Raw genomic sequence first — 14,128 nt, 5'->3', positions numbered from 1 at the left:
ATCGTGGGTTGCTACCAAAAATTATGGAAATGACCAAAAATCGTGGGAACGCACCAATAAATCGTGGGAACCAACCAATAAATCGTGGGAAACCCTGTAAGAGCAAAGTGTTCGTTAGAAAAAAAATCTCTTAAGAAGGGCTCCGCTCGACTCCAACATTGCATTTCTCATCATTGACAGTAATTGCACGCTTGCGAAACGTTTGCGTTCAGGAACACATTTATTTTACTCATTCAATTTGCGATTGCCGCTACTGGTACTGGTACATACCGCTATTTTGTGGTTTCGGTTGGTAAATTTATTCTCAAGTGGTTACATATTGTTAAGCTTCGAATGCCCACTGCATGTGGCATATGAAGCGTCTAATTTCCGTACGTATTCCGCATTATGCGTGAATTAATTATTAAGTTGATTTCGTTCATTCCGTTAGCGAGTAGTGTAAAGGGAGCTCAATAGACATTCATTGAATTTACTAATAGAATACACACACACGCACACACACAGACATTATTTGAATTTTGAAGAGGCCTCAATCTGTTCCTCACGACCAAACCAAATTCACTCCGATTGTTCCTCATCCAATGCGGATTACTGCTTCACTCCGCACTACACACAATCACACACGGACGATAAACATCGATCGAGAAAGGAGGGTTTTGTACTGAAACGGTGAACGAAGAACGTGTCGACGCTTAACTTTTGCATCGTAAATTTTAAATTCCAAAACCTTTGCCACTGCGTTTGCTAACGGAAAACAGGGGACCTAACGGTTGTTGAACGAACGAACGAACGCGACACCGAATCTGTATCTCGCTCGACAAAACGGTTTCCAGAGAGTAAGTAAGGGGTAGAGATTGTTGAAGGATTCGTGGTACTATTTCAAACGCGCATAAACACACCGGCGACTCCTTGGCTCCTGCCTGGGGTCATGCCATCAAAACTGGTGGTTCGCATTTATCGGGTTGAGTTAATGGGTCTATAGAAGGGGGGGAGAAAACATGGATTCACGTTTAAGTGGAGTTGAGTTGAGTGAGATGCGAAAAACAATCCCCTCGTTCTTCGCAAATGGCGTGTGGCGGTTGGGGTTTTAGTTTCTACGATAGCGTCGCCTAGACGAAGCATTCTGCGACGAAGCTTGCTGGTTCTGGCCGGCGTAGATGTTGTTCAGAAAATCATCCAAATTCGGTTCACTAAAACAGATAGAAAAGCGTTGAATCGATTAGCAAACGGGAACGCACACACTAATCGTTCACTCGTAAACCAGGCCTACTTTGCAGTCGGTTCTTTACGGGAGCGTCCAATCTGATCCTTGTCCAGTGGTTGGCCGGCCTGATGCTGTGGTTGATGTTGCTGCTGTTGCTGCTGCTGCTGCTGCTGCTGGGAGCTGCTGCCAAGCACAATGCGATACTGCACGATGTGCGAATTGGGCTGCAGGTGGGACAGGGCCCCCTTCTGACAGTTGGCCCACTCCGTAATGTCGTACACGTTGCCCTCCATCATCGCGAGATACTTCCAGCGCAAACCGAGGAAGCTCGTCTCAGCCCAAATGTCGCCCTGAAATGAAAGATTTACGATCATATTGAGGATCGGTGGAGATGAAAGCGCAAAACCAAACAGCGTACCTCCCGTGCCGGATGACGGATCTTGCATGAACTACACTCCCTAGCCGCGTAGTGTGCCCGTCCGGTCGGTTTCCGCGGGTGGCGCAGACAGCAGCTGCTACATCTGTTCGCAAGAAAGTAGGAAAATTAGAGAAAATGAAATGATACTAAGTCATCGAGGCAATCAGCCTGTTCCTTATCAGCACTGTTCCCCGTACCTGATGGTGTTGGCGGCTTCCGATATTTTCGTGTGCAGCTGCGTCAACAAATCGTTAATCTCCGACCACGCTTTCTCCGCGTTCAGTGCCTCGGCCAGGCTCTGGTCGTACTCTTTGCGGCTTTCCGGTTCGCCGATCAGCTCGAACGAGCGCTGCAGCACCTTGAACGCTTCCTCCGCGCCCGGCTGCTTGTTCTTGTCCGGGTGCACCAGTACGGCAATCTTCTTGTAGTGCTTCCGTATCTGCTCTTGCGAGCAGTCCGGACTCACGCCCAGAATACTGTACGCGTCCTTTCCCTTGCAGTTCAGCAGCGAGGACATCGCTTCGTCCGCCGTCGACGGTAGTCGACCGTCCCGGTACGGGGTCGACTTGCCACCGGGCGGTTCGGCCGGTTTCTGCTTACGACAGCGCCGCCAGAATGCCCACCGCGACTCCTTGGCAAAGTGCCCGTCGAACGATTGCCAAGCACGCCGGAACCAAGCACCCGGGCGGCCGGAATTTTTGCCAAAATCTTGCCGAATCGTATGCACGTGCTGCCGGCAGTACTGGTACGCGGACAGCACATAGTCCCACGCTAGACGGGCGCTCAGATACACCACGTCGCTGACGAGCGACCACAGCCAGTGCAGTGCCAGCATCGTGTACTCGAGCCACTTCAGCAGCAGCTTCTCCAGAAAGGCGTACTTTTGATTTTTGCGTGATCGCACCGAACGCTTTCCGCTGGCCTGGTTACCGACCGGCTTGTCCGGTTGCTTGCCGGGTGCGCGTGCACTGCGGCCACCACCTCCCTTCCGATGTGTCGTAGCCGTAGCCGTTCTCGGTGGGTTAATCTTTTCGATATGTGTATCGTTCGCTCCGTTTGTGTTCTTTTTCACGTTGTACAGGAAAGGGAGCTCCTCATGGCCGGCCTGATGCTGCTGCTGCTGCTGCTGCTTGTCCTGCCGGCCGGACGTTTCCGACGAGCCGATACTTACCTGATCGTACTCGTCCGAATCGTACTCCTCGTAATCCTCGCCACGCTCTTCCTCCGTTTCGTCGTTTGCCAACGGCGCGGAGGACGCATCGCTTCGACAGTTCTGCAGCCCACCAGCTTCATCCTCGTTCGAATGCGTGCCCGAGCGCCCTTTCTTCCCGCCTGTCTCGAGCCCTTCCGCACCGAAACGCGAACCACCCTTGTCGCGCTTAACGCCGCTCGTCTTGTCGCTCTTATTGCGTCCCTTTTCCTGACCCGATCTTAGCGTAGCGTCAGCGCTTCCTTCCATCGGCTTGCTGCTGCCTCCATCCGTCATCGTGGGAGAGTTCGTCCCAGTTCCAGCACCATTCGTACGGTCAGCCTTGCGCGTGCTTCCATCATTGGCCCTATCCTTGGCGTGCGTAACATTTCCAGCATTTCCCATCGATTTGCGTTCTCCGTTGGCATTGGAACGTTTCGATTCGCGTTTCGATTTTCCACCGGAACCACCATTCGGTCCACCGCTACCGGACACCTTTGTTCCGTTGCCGAACGTTGCCGGAAGGGCGCTTACCATTTCCCCGTTAGTGGACGCGTTTGAAGCGAACGGATTACCTCCGGACGGCACGTTTTTGCTCAGCACATCGGAGTACGACATGCGCATCGGCTTTACCTCCGCCACTATGCGCTGCTTCTTGTTCACGTTCTGGTCCAGCTTGGCCGAGTTGTCGTCGTTCTGCTGGTTGTATACGGCCGCAGCGTTCGTATTGTTGCGATTCGACGACACCGCCGTCACTACACTCGGCGAGCCGGAGGGCGATCCGTGCGCTTGCGATGCCGTACCGATCACGTTCGGTGTGACGGGATTGATGACGGGTTTCGAAAATGCCACCTTGGTGGGGGATACGGTGGCCTTGCTGTTATCTTCCTGCACGGGAGGGTTACTTACGGACTGCGAGGGTGCATCATTTACCAAAGACGAGGGCCCGTTGCCATACGTGCCGGAAATGGTCGGTGCCCAGTTGCCGACGAGCTGGCTAATCAACGAGCTGGTGCTGTTGTTGCCATTCTCCAGCGTTTGGCTCGTGGTGGCCTGTGGTACTGGCGTTGCTGCTTGCTGGGTAGGATGGGTAACTTGTGCAGGGGGAGGAGACATTGAAGAGAACTGGGACATCGGTTGTTGCTGCTGTTGTGGCTGTTGTGGCTGTTCCTGTTGTTGTTGCTGCTGTGGGTTATGTAGGGTAAATCCAAACCCTGGAGCAGCCAGCATAAAGCTGCTGTTGTTGGAAAACAGCTCGTAGCCCTGCTTGTCCTGCACGACATGGTTCTGGTTTGGATCTTCCTGCGCACAGGGCATCATACCGGGAGCAGCAGCAGCAGCAGTGACAGCACTGGCCTGATGTTGCTGCGGTTGATACACCACCTTGATCGCTTGCCCGTATGCATCCGAGTACTCATCCTCCAGCGGTTGGTGCGCTGCATGGTGCATGGAAAAGCCCGTCCCGCTCGCACCATAGCCGTCCACCATGCCAGCGGCGCCGTGGTAGTATGGTGCCCCTGACGGTGCTACCACCGGCACGGTCGGAACCGCGTACGACAGATGCTGCGGATGGGGCAGCAGCTGCGGCGGCACTACTGGCTGCTGCAGCAGCGTCTGATGCAGCTGCTGGTGGAACTGGTGCTGTGCGTGCGCGGCGTAGTGATGCGGCGGCGGCAGTGGCGGCTGCACCTGCTGGTTCGGGGGCCAGAAATTTTCATTCCCATCGCGCGTATTATTAGACATTTTCGGTGTGCCCTTATTCCCTGCCTAGATGCGCGCTGGAAAAGGAGCTGATGCGTGCCCTCCGCCGGAAACTGCAGCTGTATGCCGTGCGCTGTTCGAATGCAATGCCATCGACAGCCGCGATTGGGGGGAGGCGATGGGTGGGAGGTGGTACGGCGATGGTTGATGTGGAACTTCTAGGGCATACACACACGCGTTGTATCCCACCACCCACCGTACAAAACCGTACGCGCCACCTGAAACGCGCGATTTATTACCGACGGCTGGGCGACAGCGCACGACGGTCGAACGATGCGCTGTGCCTGATTTTCCACCGCAAAGGGCCGTCCGTACGGCCGCCAATTGGAAAAACCGACGCGCGTAGAGGAAAATTACCAAACGAAAATCCTTCTGTGCCACCACGAAGACGTGAAGAACACTGTGAGTAATAAGGAGCGCAAGAGGAGAAAGAAGAATATTCTTATTTTACGCATGCACTGTCAAACTGCAAACGGTTGACAGCTGTGCTTGAGCCGCATTTACACGGTGCCGGTGGGGTGTATTGGCAAATTAAGATTGATGTTATGTTAAATAAATAATAAATTAGTGTTTTGGAGAATTTAGCAGAAAGTATAACCGAAAATCGAGCTCTTTTCATCAAAGTCAATTTAAAAAAACGAAAGACTGCCACAATTGCTACATTTGAGCTAGAGCTACAGCCCGATAACCATTCTTTTGCTTCAGCCCTGAACCGGTTCAGCGCATAAACGGGTTTCTAAGAAAATTAAAACACAATCATATTTTCCATGGACCAAAGTCGACGGTTGAATATTTTAAACACTTTTCCCTGCATCAAATGGTCGACTCACTTTGGTCTTTAATTAGCGTGCAATTAGAAAAAAATAGTTTCTTCGCCGAAATCCATCGAACCGGTTCGCACACCAGCTCAATCCGCCATACGGTTTCAAGTGCAAGGGTAACGGAAAAGCGTATCGTTTTTGGTACACTCAACAAATAGTTTCTATTGCTGAGTTTGCGAGAGGTAATCGGCTTAGGAGGAAGTTGTTGTTGAAGTTACGATAAAAATCACTTTTATCACGTTAAGCATTATCTTATCACACTCCCAACGTGAGCAGTGCCGCGTCTGTGCGTACGTGTATGTGTGTGTGGTAGTGTGTTGCCATCCCAGAGACACAAACAAAAGAAAGATCTGCCAAAGCGATGCAAATCCCGAAATAGATAGCAAAACGTCCATATGGAACAACGGTTCGGGCAATCGGTGAAGCAACCAGTCGTGTGAGCGTAGGCCGTGCCGTGCAGTCATTACTCCGTCGATTAACTTCGGGCGGAATTAATTTGCATAGTTTAGTTAAAATTATCCATCGATAGGCTTCCAGTCGGTACAGGGAGTTGCTCTAGCCTGTTTCGTGATTAGGTAGCAATGGCAGGCGAATTTATTGGTGTAGAATTACGGTCATTGACTGCTGCGTTGCTGCTGGCAACGTTAATGGTGCTGGGCGTCAGCGGAACGTCGAACGGGACGGTCAGCAAGGATGATGGTGAAGGGAAGCTCATTTTTGCCCATGTTGTAAGTTGATAAGGGACAGTGTTTTTTTGTGATACGTCGCAATCTTTTGCGTCGATGGCACATTAAATGGCAAAAACATTTTTTTTACACGGTTCTTTTGTGTTTTGTACGTTGCAGCTGTTCCGCCATGGCGATCGTACTCCGATCGATCCGTATCCGAACGATCCTTGGAAGGATCCCAGCCACTGGACCGCCGATTGGGGTCAGCTAGTGAACGTAAGTCATATAACAGCATTTAATTGCAACAGAAAACGCCCTGCAAAACGGTGAATAATGTCCCAACTCCACCCTTTTGTTGCAGGCAGGTAAAATGCGCCATTTGCTGTTAGGAAAATGGCTACGTCAGCGGTACTCAAGCTTGCTGCAGGATACCTACAGCAACAACGAGATCTACGTACGCTCCACCGACGTCGACCGCACGCTGATGAGCGCGGAAGCGAATCTCGCCGGGCTGTATCCACCGACGGGACGGGACGTGTGGGACTCGGCCATCACCTGGCAACCGATCCCGGTGCACACCGTCACGGAGGAGCTGGACAGTGTGCTGGCGGCGAAGAAGCGCTGTCCCGCGTTTGACCACGCGCTGAAGGTGTACCGCCAATCGGAACCGTACCATTCGTACAACGCCTCGTTCGAGCCGGTGTACCGGTACGTGACGGAGAAGACGGGCCGCCGGTACGATTCGCTCTCCTCCCTGCAGAACCTGTACAGTGCGCTGCTGATCGAGGAGCTGAACAACTTTACGCTGCCAGACTGGACCAAAACGGTCTATCCCGAACCGCTGCGTTCCGTCTCCGCCATGACGTTTGCGGTGAAAACGAACACCACCCAGCTGGCCCGCCTGAAGATGGGCCCACTGGTGAAGGAAATGTTGAATCGGTTCCGCTCGAAGGCGAAGGGCACCCTCAAGCCGAACCGTTCCGTGTGGATGTACAGTGCGCACGACGTCACGGTCGCTAGCCTGCTGAATGCGCTGCGTGTGTTTGAGCTGCACAATCCACCGTTTGCGGCGTGCGTGCTGCTCGAGCTGCGGCAACCCGCCAATGGTGGCCAGGCGTACGTGGAGCTGTTCTACAAAAACACCACGGGCGAACCGTACCGGCTGGTCGTGCCTGGATGTGACGCACGGTGTCCGCTGGAAAGGATGTTCGAAATCTACGACAACATTCTACCGCAAGACTGGGAAGCCGAGTGCCAGCTGTCCCTGCTGTCGATGAGCTACGTCGAGGCGGACCTCAACTCGGCCAGCAGCTTGATCGGGGTCGTGCTGCTGACGGTCGTTTCGCTGCTCGTCCTGCTGGCCGTGGTAGCCATCGCGAAGCGTCGCAACAGTCTGAACAGCGAACGATGGTACCTGCGGATCGATGGATGAGAGGACGGAGTTGCATTTACGACGACACCCCATTTTATAATGTAATGTAGCGTTGTTTCATAAGGCTGATGTGGCGGTTGTTGGTGGTACTGTCTGTTTGTTCTTTGTGGGAGCCTTTCTCCGTATGTTCTCCTTTGTGTTATCGAAATGCACTGGTTTAGAGAGATGAGATTTTTGTAAGTGATAAATATACATTATAGCTGCAGACGGAAACGGAAGACGATTCTGTTAACAAAAAGAAATATGTTTTTGAACGTTTATTTTTCATACACACGGAAAGAACTTTGTTCTGTTTGTACTCAAAGGTGATGTAAAAAAAAGTAAAAAAAAACGTAATTTAATCTCAACGGAAAAAAGATCCGGTTCAAAACTCCAAATCCTCCATCTTGACCTCCTTCTTGATCGGCGTGCTGCGTATCTTCTGTTGGCCACGTGCCGGGCAGATTGGCGCGTTCGAACAGTCATTGCAGCGCGGAAAGCGCGGCGTGCAGATGGTTTGTCCAAAACCGACCAGCAGATGGTTCACCTCATCCCACAGCTCGTACGGTAACCATTTCTCCAGTGCTTGGCGCGTATTTTCCGGATTTTTCGTTTCCTTCGGCACCCACTTCAGCCAGTTGGCGATACGGTGCACGTGCGTATCCACACCGATGCCGGTCACAATATTCCAGGCGCTGCGCATGCAAAGATGGGCCATTTTTGTACCCACACCCGGCAGCTTGAGCAAACCTTCGATGCTGTTGGGAATGTCTCCTCCGTACTGGTCGATTAAAATTTGGGACATCTCCTTGATGAAGCGAGTTTTGTTCTGCAAACATAGAAAAAGCAAACGCTTTTGAATGATTGGTGTTTGGCAACACTGGTGCGTGGTTTTTGAAATTTCACCACCCAAGGGGTGGGGGAGCTGTATTCATGTCACGTCAGTTTGGCAGCATCAAAACAAAGCGAACGTGCAGGAAACCTACGGCACTCATTGTTGGCACGGAAACCCGCAACCAGTTTCACACAAATTGCTAAGCAAAATGAAGCTCACTATTAAGATATTGAAAGGAGAAGAATACTCTGTCGAGGTGCGTATTCATGCTATTGCCATACTTCGTGCATGGATGTGGTAAAAAGGCATATAAACAATGGCTCCTTTCTCTCTTTCTCTCTCTTTGCCCAACAGACCACAGAAGAGTCGACAATTCAGCAGATTAAGGAAGAGATTGAGAAGAAAAGCTCCATACCGGTGGAACACCAGAAGCTGCTGCTGGTGGGGAAAGCGCTGGCAGATGAAAAGACTGTCGCCTCCTATGGCAGCATTGTGGACGGTACGAAGCTGACGCTGGTGGTCAAGAAGCCGGATCCACTGCGGGACGTCATCTACCGCCACTTCAAGCGCTACCTGCAGGAAGAGCAATCGCAGCGATTGACGACCAAATTTATGGACGACTTTGAACAAAAGCTGCACCAACTCAGCCTGGACGATCTGGAAAAGATCGCCACGGAGATGTTGGCGAAAAAGGGCCAACATGTGACAGCTTCCGACGCCGTGTAATTTGGGCCAGACGAGCTCTCCGCCGCACGAGTGATGTTCCATTTACCAACTAACACTACTGTTTCAATATTCAATAAACTCCACACGCAACCAAACGGGACAGAAATGGCCTTCTCATCACTTACCTTATAGAATCCGACAGGATAGATAAGCTTCTGCAGCACAGCACTGTCGGTGGCAACGATCGATTCCGGCGTAAGACCGTGCTTCTTCAGCCGCAGCATACATTCGTGGTTCGCTTTGTCCTTCGTTTGGCTCGACAGTATCAGCGACACCAGACAGTGGTAGCGTTTCACACGATCCGGCACTTCCGTGGCACCGGGGTCCTGAGTGAACTGATCGCAACCCATCGTGTCGACCGGGGCCAGATGGGCTCTGCGCATTTCGCGAATGTTTTCCATCATCTGACGCCAGTTTTCGGGCTCCCACTTGGACTCTTTGGCGACGGTTGAGTCATCAGTGTTACCGATTTCGAGCTCTCGTTTGATAGGGGAATGGTCAGCCCCTGCTGGCTCGCTTTTGATCGGAGTTTTCTCCAGCACGGAACTGGTTAGCTGTGGCGCAGTCTCAATATCGTCCACAGGCTCGACTTTAATTTTTACTTCTGTCCCCGGTAATGTTGCACTGCTAGTGCCCATCATTTTATTCCCACCTTCGACATCGCTGTTAGTGTCTGGCTGCTTTTCTGGCGTCTTTTCATTCCCCTGCAGCGGTGCTACGACGGTTTCGTCAGTCATTTCTTTTGTAACAATTTCATTCTTCACAGCAGCGAGTGCGTCGGTGCGGATATTGGTTGCACGCTTTTTGATCACCTTTTTGATAGGTTTCTCTTGTGCGACACCATTCGCCGCACTGTTGCTTTCGTCCTTGGCCTTGAACCCGCGTGCCGGTGGTTTCTTCCCGGAAGCTTGCTTTTCCTGCGGGTTGAGCCCTTGGGTAGCTTTCTGCAGCAGAGTTAAGCCTTCTTTCTTGGCGTAATTTCGCGTTTTGCGCGGTGAGAAGTATGGAGACTTCGTTTCCTGGAAATGTAGCAAGAGCAGAGAAGATGGTTACTCCTATGAAGAATGAGGAAATCGGGCGAAAACTAATAATTACCATTGTAGTAGTGAGTAAACGATATGCAGCGGAGTAGACGCATATACAGTATGAAATTAGCTGCTCTACAGTACACAGAGGACAGAAATTACGGAATTTGTTTGCTTTCCGCGTGTTTACCAAGAAAATAGCTCAATCAACTGAAACCCGCTACGATGCGCCGGCGGCACGTCAAACTAATGTCAATGACCATTGATTTCTTGGAACGAAATGAGCCGCTCCAAACTGAGACGGATAAATACGGGGGAATTACAAAAAATAATCTAAGCATTGTCACAAAAATCATGTCGAAGAATCTTCCCAAAAATGCTTACGGCACCATGCGCTAAAATAAGAGAAAATGAAGAGAAATCCTGCATTTATTTATTCCGCCAGTGCGCTTGCCATTCGCACACTTTGCAGCACATCTGGCAACACTGGCACCTGTCATTGCGAGATAGGGCTAGCTGTCACTGGGTCGGGCTGTCATCGGGCGAGAAAAGTGAAATCCATCCGCACCGCAGACGCCATTTAAACGTTGGCGCAAGCCTGGAGAGAGAGAAGACAAAATATTTTTGTTTTTTCCTACCATCCTGGTTCTGTTTGGTTCCACATTTCGTTTTAGTTTACCATCGTAAGCCTTAGCTTAGCACGTTAGCAGTAAGCCACAGTCGCAGTGCAGGACGTATGCGATGATCCCGGTAAGTGTTTTGGTTGGTGCTGTGTGGCTACGGTGTGGTATCATTTCCGGTGCTCCGGATCGAGCTCCCGGCGAAACCACCGCACGCAGCAACCCGATGAGTAGCCGAATGCTCCGCCAGCGTCTAATACCGTGTTCTTTTCGTCCTTTCCCCGCTGACCGCTACCCCGGTGATCGGTGATGTGCTCGCGCAACATCATCGCCTCCCCCCTTCCCCTTCCGTACTGTGGGTACGCGGGACGCGCAGAGAACTAAAGTGTTTGTAGGCAGCTTGCCACCGGCGACGAAGCCGGAGGAAGTGCGCCGGCTGTTCGAGAACTATGGCGTGGTGACGGAATGCGACGTCATGAATCGGTGCGCGTTCGTCCACATGCAAAACCAGGATATGGCCGAGAGTGCGATCCAGGCGCTGCACAATACCACCTTCAAGGGTGTGACGATCGTGGTGGAGCGTGGCCGGGTGCGGGAAAGGCCGCCGGGCGGCGTCGGAGGCGGCAGCATGGACAGTGCGCGCGGTCGTCCCGGCGCCGGTCCGATGCGAGGCTCGCGCGGTGGAATGCGCAGCCAGCCGTACGGTGTCGGCGCTGGGTACGGTGCCGCTCGCACTCCGGGAGGTTATGGGGCACGTGCAAACTATGGTACCGGCGGTGGTCGTTATGAAGGAGGTTATAGGTAAGCGCTTTTGAACGATATTTTTGAAACGCTTTTCAACTTATCAACAAAATTGTAACCTTTCTTTCTCTCGCTCTCTCTCTCTTTCTCTCTCTGTCTCTCTCTCTGTTTCTCTTCTTCGCCCGTCTGAGCTACAGGAACGATGCCGGGTACAGTTCCTCCAACAATGCTTATGGGTACGGTTACAGCAGCAATGGCGGGGGCTATGGAAGTACCCGGCACTCTAGCAGCGAGGACCGCCGCGGTTTTACACTGCCATCCTATCCCTCCGATCCGAGCCGGGGAACGTACGGTAGCAATTACGATGGCTATTCCAGCTACGATGGCGGCTACAGTAGCTACGGGTACGATACTACACAAGCATCCTCCAGCTACCAGCGATGGCCATCTTCAGCTCCAGCAACGGCAGATAGCTAGTACGTTGAAGCAAATTTCGTAACTTTCGTTGAAGCAAAACTAAAGGATTGTCGAAGGTGTGTGTGTGGGTGTGGATGTACGACTAACTGTGTCGTTTGCCTTTCTTTTTCATTAGCTCATATGCTGGCGGCTACTCACAAGCTTCGGCGGACCCCGCAGCAGCAGTGGGACAAACTACAGATTATAGTCAATCTTATCCTTCCATGAGCAGTAGCTCCTCGGGATACCGGTAAGCAGTAGCAGGGCATTACAGGTGCCCATCCAACCGTCGATGCACTTATTTTCACTCGCCTCAATCCAATCGTAGTTCCGCTTCCGGGTACGGTCAGCCAGCGTCGGGCAGAAGATTCTAGGAAGATGCCAACGGAGCTGCATGAGAATGTGTGAGAGGGGTCAGCAGCAACAGCAGCGGCAGGGAGGAAATCTTATACGTTTGTTCAATGCGACATTGCGTCCCACAACCTCATGTTAAAGCCACCAGGATCAGCGCTACTCTAGGACGGTCCACGGTATCATGTACTGTTACTATCAACGATCATCATCTCTCGCCCTACACAATCATCGTAATCATCGGTTTTGCTCACGATTATGCTCTTAGTTTTCACGCCGCCACGTGAAAGTAGTTGGTGTAGCACATTTGTAAACTTCGGTACCCTCTGCACTAACCAAACCATTCAGATAAAGTGAATGCTTTCTGCATTTTCACGGCAGTGGCATGATTTGCGAATAAGAACAAAGAAAGAGTTGCTAATTTACTTAACACACTACTACGGTACTGGTTCAGATTGCCAACTGGCAGCAATCTTTCCTTCCCTTCTTGAGAATGAGTATATAATTTGTTACTGTTTGTTAATGTGCTTTAGAAATGTGCTATTTCCAGTTTTTCTTTCTTTCTAATTTTCGCTTCAAATTTACAATCGAAAACGACCGATTGTGCGGACAAATCGAACCGTAAGCATTAGGGCATAGAAGGAAAAGCAGCCACTCTGATCAGTCTAATGATGCGTTATCCATTTTTTTATGTATACCCCGAAACCGGCAGCGGGATCAGAATCAGGTTAATGCATGCGCACATAGAAACAATGCGGAAAGACAAATTCATAAGGGGGCACATCACCTGGGAGAAAAAGGACACATCGGCTGGGAACGTTTAGATGAAAACAAAAAATACGATAGGACAGTGCATATTATGATGAGCGGAAACTAGAAAGACAAAGACTAAGTCGGAGAGTGGGGATTGATGAATGAACGGCAAACAAACATGCACGATAGAAGTTACACACATCCAAACCGCGAAGTAGAGAAGGAGGCAGACTTGTGCGTGTGCCCAAGATGGACAGTTTTTGTTGGTGGAGAGAAGCAGCAGCAGCAGCAGTGCGAATGAGAGTGAGCATTTCGTTTCGTTTTCTGATCTAATAATTTCAAATCGCCAACAAAGTTCTGGTTCTCTACTGTATTTATATTTATATATATACACACACACGCAACAAAAACTGAAACAATTATATTTACGAAATGCAGCATGCAGCAGTGCGGCAAACCAGCGGGACAGGCAGCGCAACCGTGAAGACGCTTTTCCCGCCATGGTTCCGCACGGTCTGTAATATACATACACACACACGCCACGTACACATGATACAACACATCCCCATGATACATAGAACACAGTGAACAAAACGATCATACACTTGCATAAACACGCATACAGAACTCTTTTTTGATATAGTATAATAAAATCGAAAATCAATCAAACTACACACATTTTTTAAATCCCACGGCACGATTGAGCACGGCAACCTTTGATGCCTTCACTTTCCAAAACACGCCGGTTAGTCAACGATAAGACCACGACAACCAGCGCGACAGGTGGGGACGGGGTTTCCTTTCAGCTGCTACCCCGCCTTGTCCCGAAGATGGCTAAAGGCAATAGGCAATCGCTCGCGTTCGCTTTTAAATGGGGTTGAAGTCAGAACGTCTTTGCACTGTCGGGCGCGTACCGCCTGCAATGTGGGTCACGGGAAAAGAGAGCCTTCCCAAATTTACTGCCCATTTGCCCAGGGAAAAGCAATGTGGCCTCCTTTAACGCGCGTACCCTGCGTATGACCGCTTGACCCATTTCGCAGTGTCCGAAAATAAAACCAGTTCTCAATTCAGCTCGGTGCATGAATTACGATCAAACCACCAAAATGTAGGGAAAGGAATCACTGCGCGCATCCAAGAGGAGGAGCCGGT

General features: G+C 51.0%; 5 protein-coding genes across 5 annotated transcripts; 3 read left to right on the top strand and 2 right to left on the bottom strand.

Annotated features, from left to right (window-relative positions):
* Positions 1-201: 201 nt before the first annotated feature.
* Positions 202-4,998, bottom strand: LOC120904744. The gene is made up of 4 exons (XM_040315023.1): positions 1,820-4,998; positions 1,623-1,725; positions 1,271-1,554; positions 202-1,190 (listed from the first exon to the last, which is right to left on the bottom strand). The coding sequence occupies exons 1-4, from the start codon at positions 4,552-4,554 to the stop codon at positions 1,088-1,090; spliced, it is 3,225 nt and encodes a 1,074-aa protein (XP_040170957.1). The 5' UTR covers positions 4,555-4,998; the 3' UTR covers positions 202-1,087.
* Positions 4,999-5,341: 343 nt separating this feature from the next.
* Positions 5,342-7,735, top strand: LOC120904756 (prostatic acid phosphatase). Its single transcript, XM_040315049.1, has 3 exons — positions 5,342-6,121; positions 6,239-6,337; positions 6,423-7,735. The coding sequence occupies exons 1-3, from the start codon at positions 5,975-5,977 to the stop codon at positions 7,491-7,493; spliced, it is 1,317 nt and encodes a 438-aa protein (XP_040170983.1). The 5' UTR covers positions 5,342-5,974; the 3' UTR covers positions 7,494-7,735.
* On the bottom strand, positions 7,722-10,335 carry LOC120904751 (endonuclease III-like protein 1). Its single transcript, XM_040315036.1, has 3 exons — positions 10,129-10,335; positions 9,159-10,052; positions 7,722-8,301 (listed from the first exon to the last, which is right to left on the bottom strand). The coding sequence occupies exons 1-3, from the start codon at positions 10,129-10,131 to the stop codon at positions 7,858-7,860; spliced, it is 1,341 nt and encodes a 446-aa protein (XP_040170970.1). The 5' UTR covers positions 10,132-10,335; the 3' UTR covers positions 7,722-7,857.
* LOC120904759 lies at positions 8,407-9,139 on the top strand. Its single transcript, XM_040315064.1, has 2 exons — positions 8,407-8,563; positions 8,662-9,139. Exons 1-2 carry the CDS (start codon positions 8,516-8,518, stop codon positions 9,031-9,033), a joined length of 420 nt encoding a protein of 139 aa, XP_040170998.1. The 5' UTR covers positions 8,407-8,515; the 3' UTR covers positions 9,034-9,139.
* Positions 10,336-10,580: 245 nt separating the features above from the next.
* Positions 10,581-13,651, top strand: LOC120895797 (glycine-rich RNA-binding protein 10). The gene is made up of 5 exons (XM_040299445.1): positions 10,581-10,808; positions 11,055-11,479; positions 11,617-11,895; positions 12,012-12,125; positions 12,204-13,651. Exons 1-5 carry the CDS (start codon positions 10,800-10,802, stop codon positions 12,247-12,249), a joined length of 873 nt encoding a protein of 290 aa, XP_040155379.1. The 5' UTR covers positions 10,581-10,799; the 3' UTR covers positions 12,250-13,651.
* The last annotated feature ends 477 nt before the right edge of the window (positions 13,652-14,128 follow it).

Source organism: Anopheles arabiensis, chromosome 2, assembly GCF_016920715.1.
Source record: "Anopheles arabiensis isolate DONGOLA chromosome 2, AaraD3, whole genome shotgun sequence".
In the NCBI taxonomy this organism is placed as follows: Eukaryota; Metazoa; Arthropoda; class Insecta; order Diptera; family Culicidae; genus Anopheles; species Anopheles arabiensis.
The sequence above is the reverse complement of the archived record's forward strand: the minus strand, read 5'-3'. Positions and strand labels throughout refer to the sequence as shown.

Bases quoted from the DNA above. Each gene is read 5' to 3' on its own strand.
- LOC120904756 (XM_040315049.1), top strand. From the start codon at position 5,975: ATGGCAGGCGAATTTATTGGTGTAGAATTACGGTCATTGACTGCTGCG. The intron at 6,122-6,238 runs GTAAGTTGATAA...TGTACGTTGCAG, and splicing joins AGCTCATTTTTGCCCATGTT to CTGTTCCGCCATGGCGATCG. The intron at 6,338-6,422 runs GTAAGTCATATA...CTTTTGTTGCAG, and splicing joins ATTGGGGTCAGCTAGTGAAC to GCAGGTAAAATGCGCCATTT.
- LOC120904751 (XM_040315036.1), bottom strand. The intron at 8,302-9,158 runs GTAAGTGATGAG...CTATGTTTGCAG, and splicing joins ATCCTGTCGGATTCTATAAG to AACAAAACTCGCTTCATCAA.
- LOC120904744 (XM_040315023.1), bottom strand. From the start codon at position 4,554: ATGTCTAATAATACGCGCGATGGGAATGAAAATTTCTGGCCCCCGAAC. The intron at 1,726-1,819 runs GTACGGGGAACA...TCTTGCGAACAG, and splicing joins GAAGCCGCCAACACCATCAG to ATGTAGCAGCTGCTGTCTGC. The intron at 1,555-1,622 runs GTACGCTGTTTG...CTTTCATTTCAG, and splicing joins TCCGTCATCCGGCACGGGAG to GGCGACATTTGGGCTGAGAC.
- LOC120904759 (XM_040315064.1), top strand. From the start codon at position 8,516: ATGAAGCTCACTATTAAGATATTGAAAGGAGAAGAATACTCTGTCGAG. The intron at 8,564-8,661 runs GTGCGTATTCAT...TTTGCCCAACAG, and splicing joins GAGAAGAATACTCTGTCGAG to ACCACAGAAGAGTCGACAAT.
- LOC120895797 (XM_040299445.1), top strand. The intron at 11,480-11,616 runs GTAAGCGCTTTT...TCTGAGCTACAG, and splicing joins CGTTATGAAGGAGGTTATAG to GAACGATGCCGGGTACAGTT. The intron at 12,126-12,203 runs GTAAGCAGTAGC...ATCCAATCGTAG, and splicing joins AGTAGCTCCTCGGGATACCG to TTCCGCTTCCGGGTACGGTC.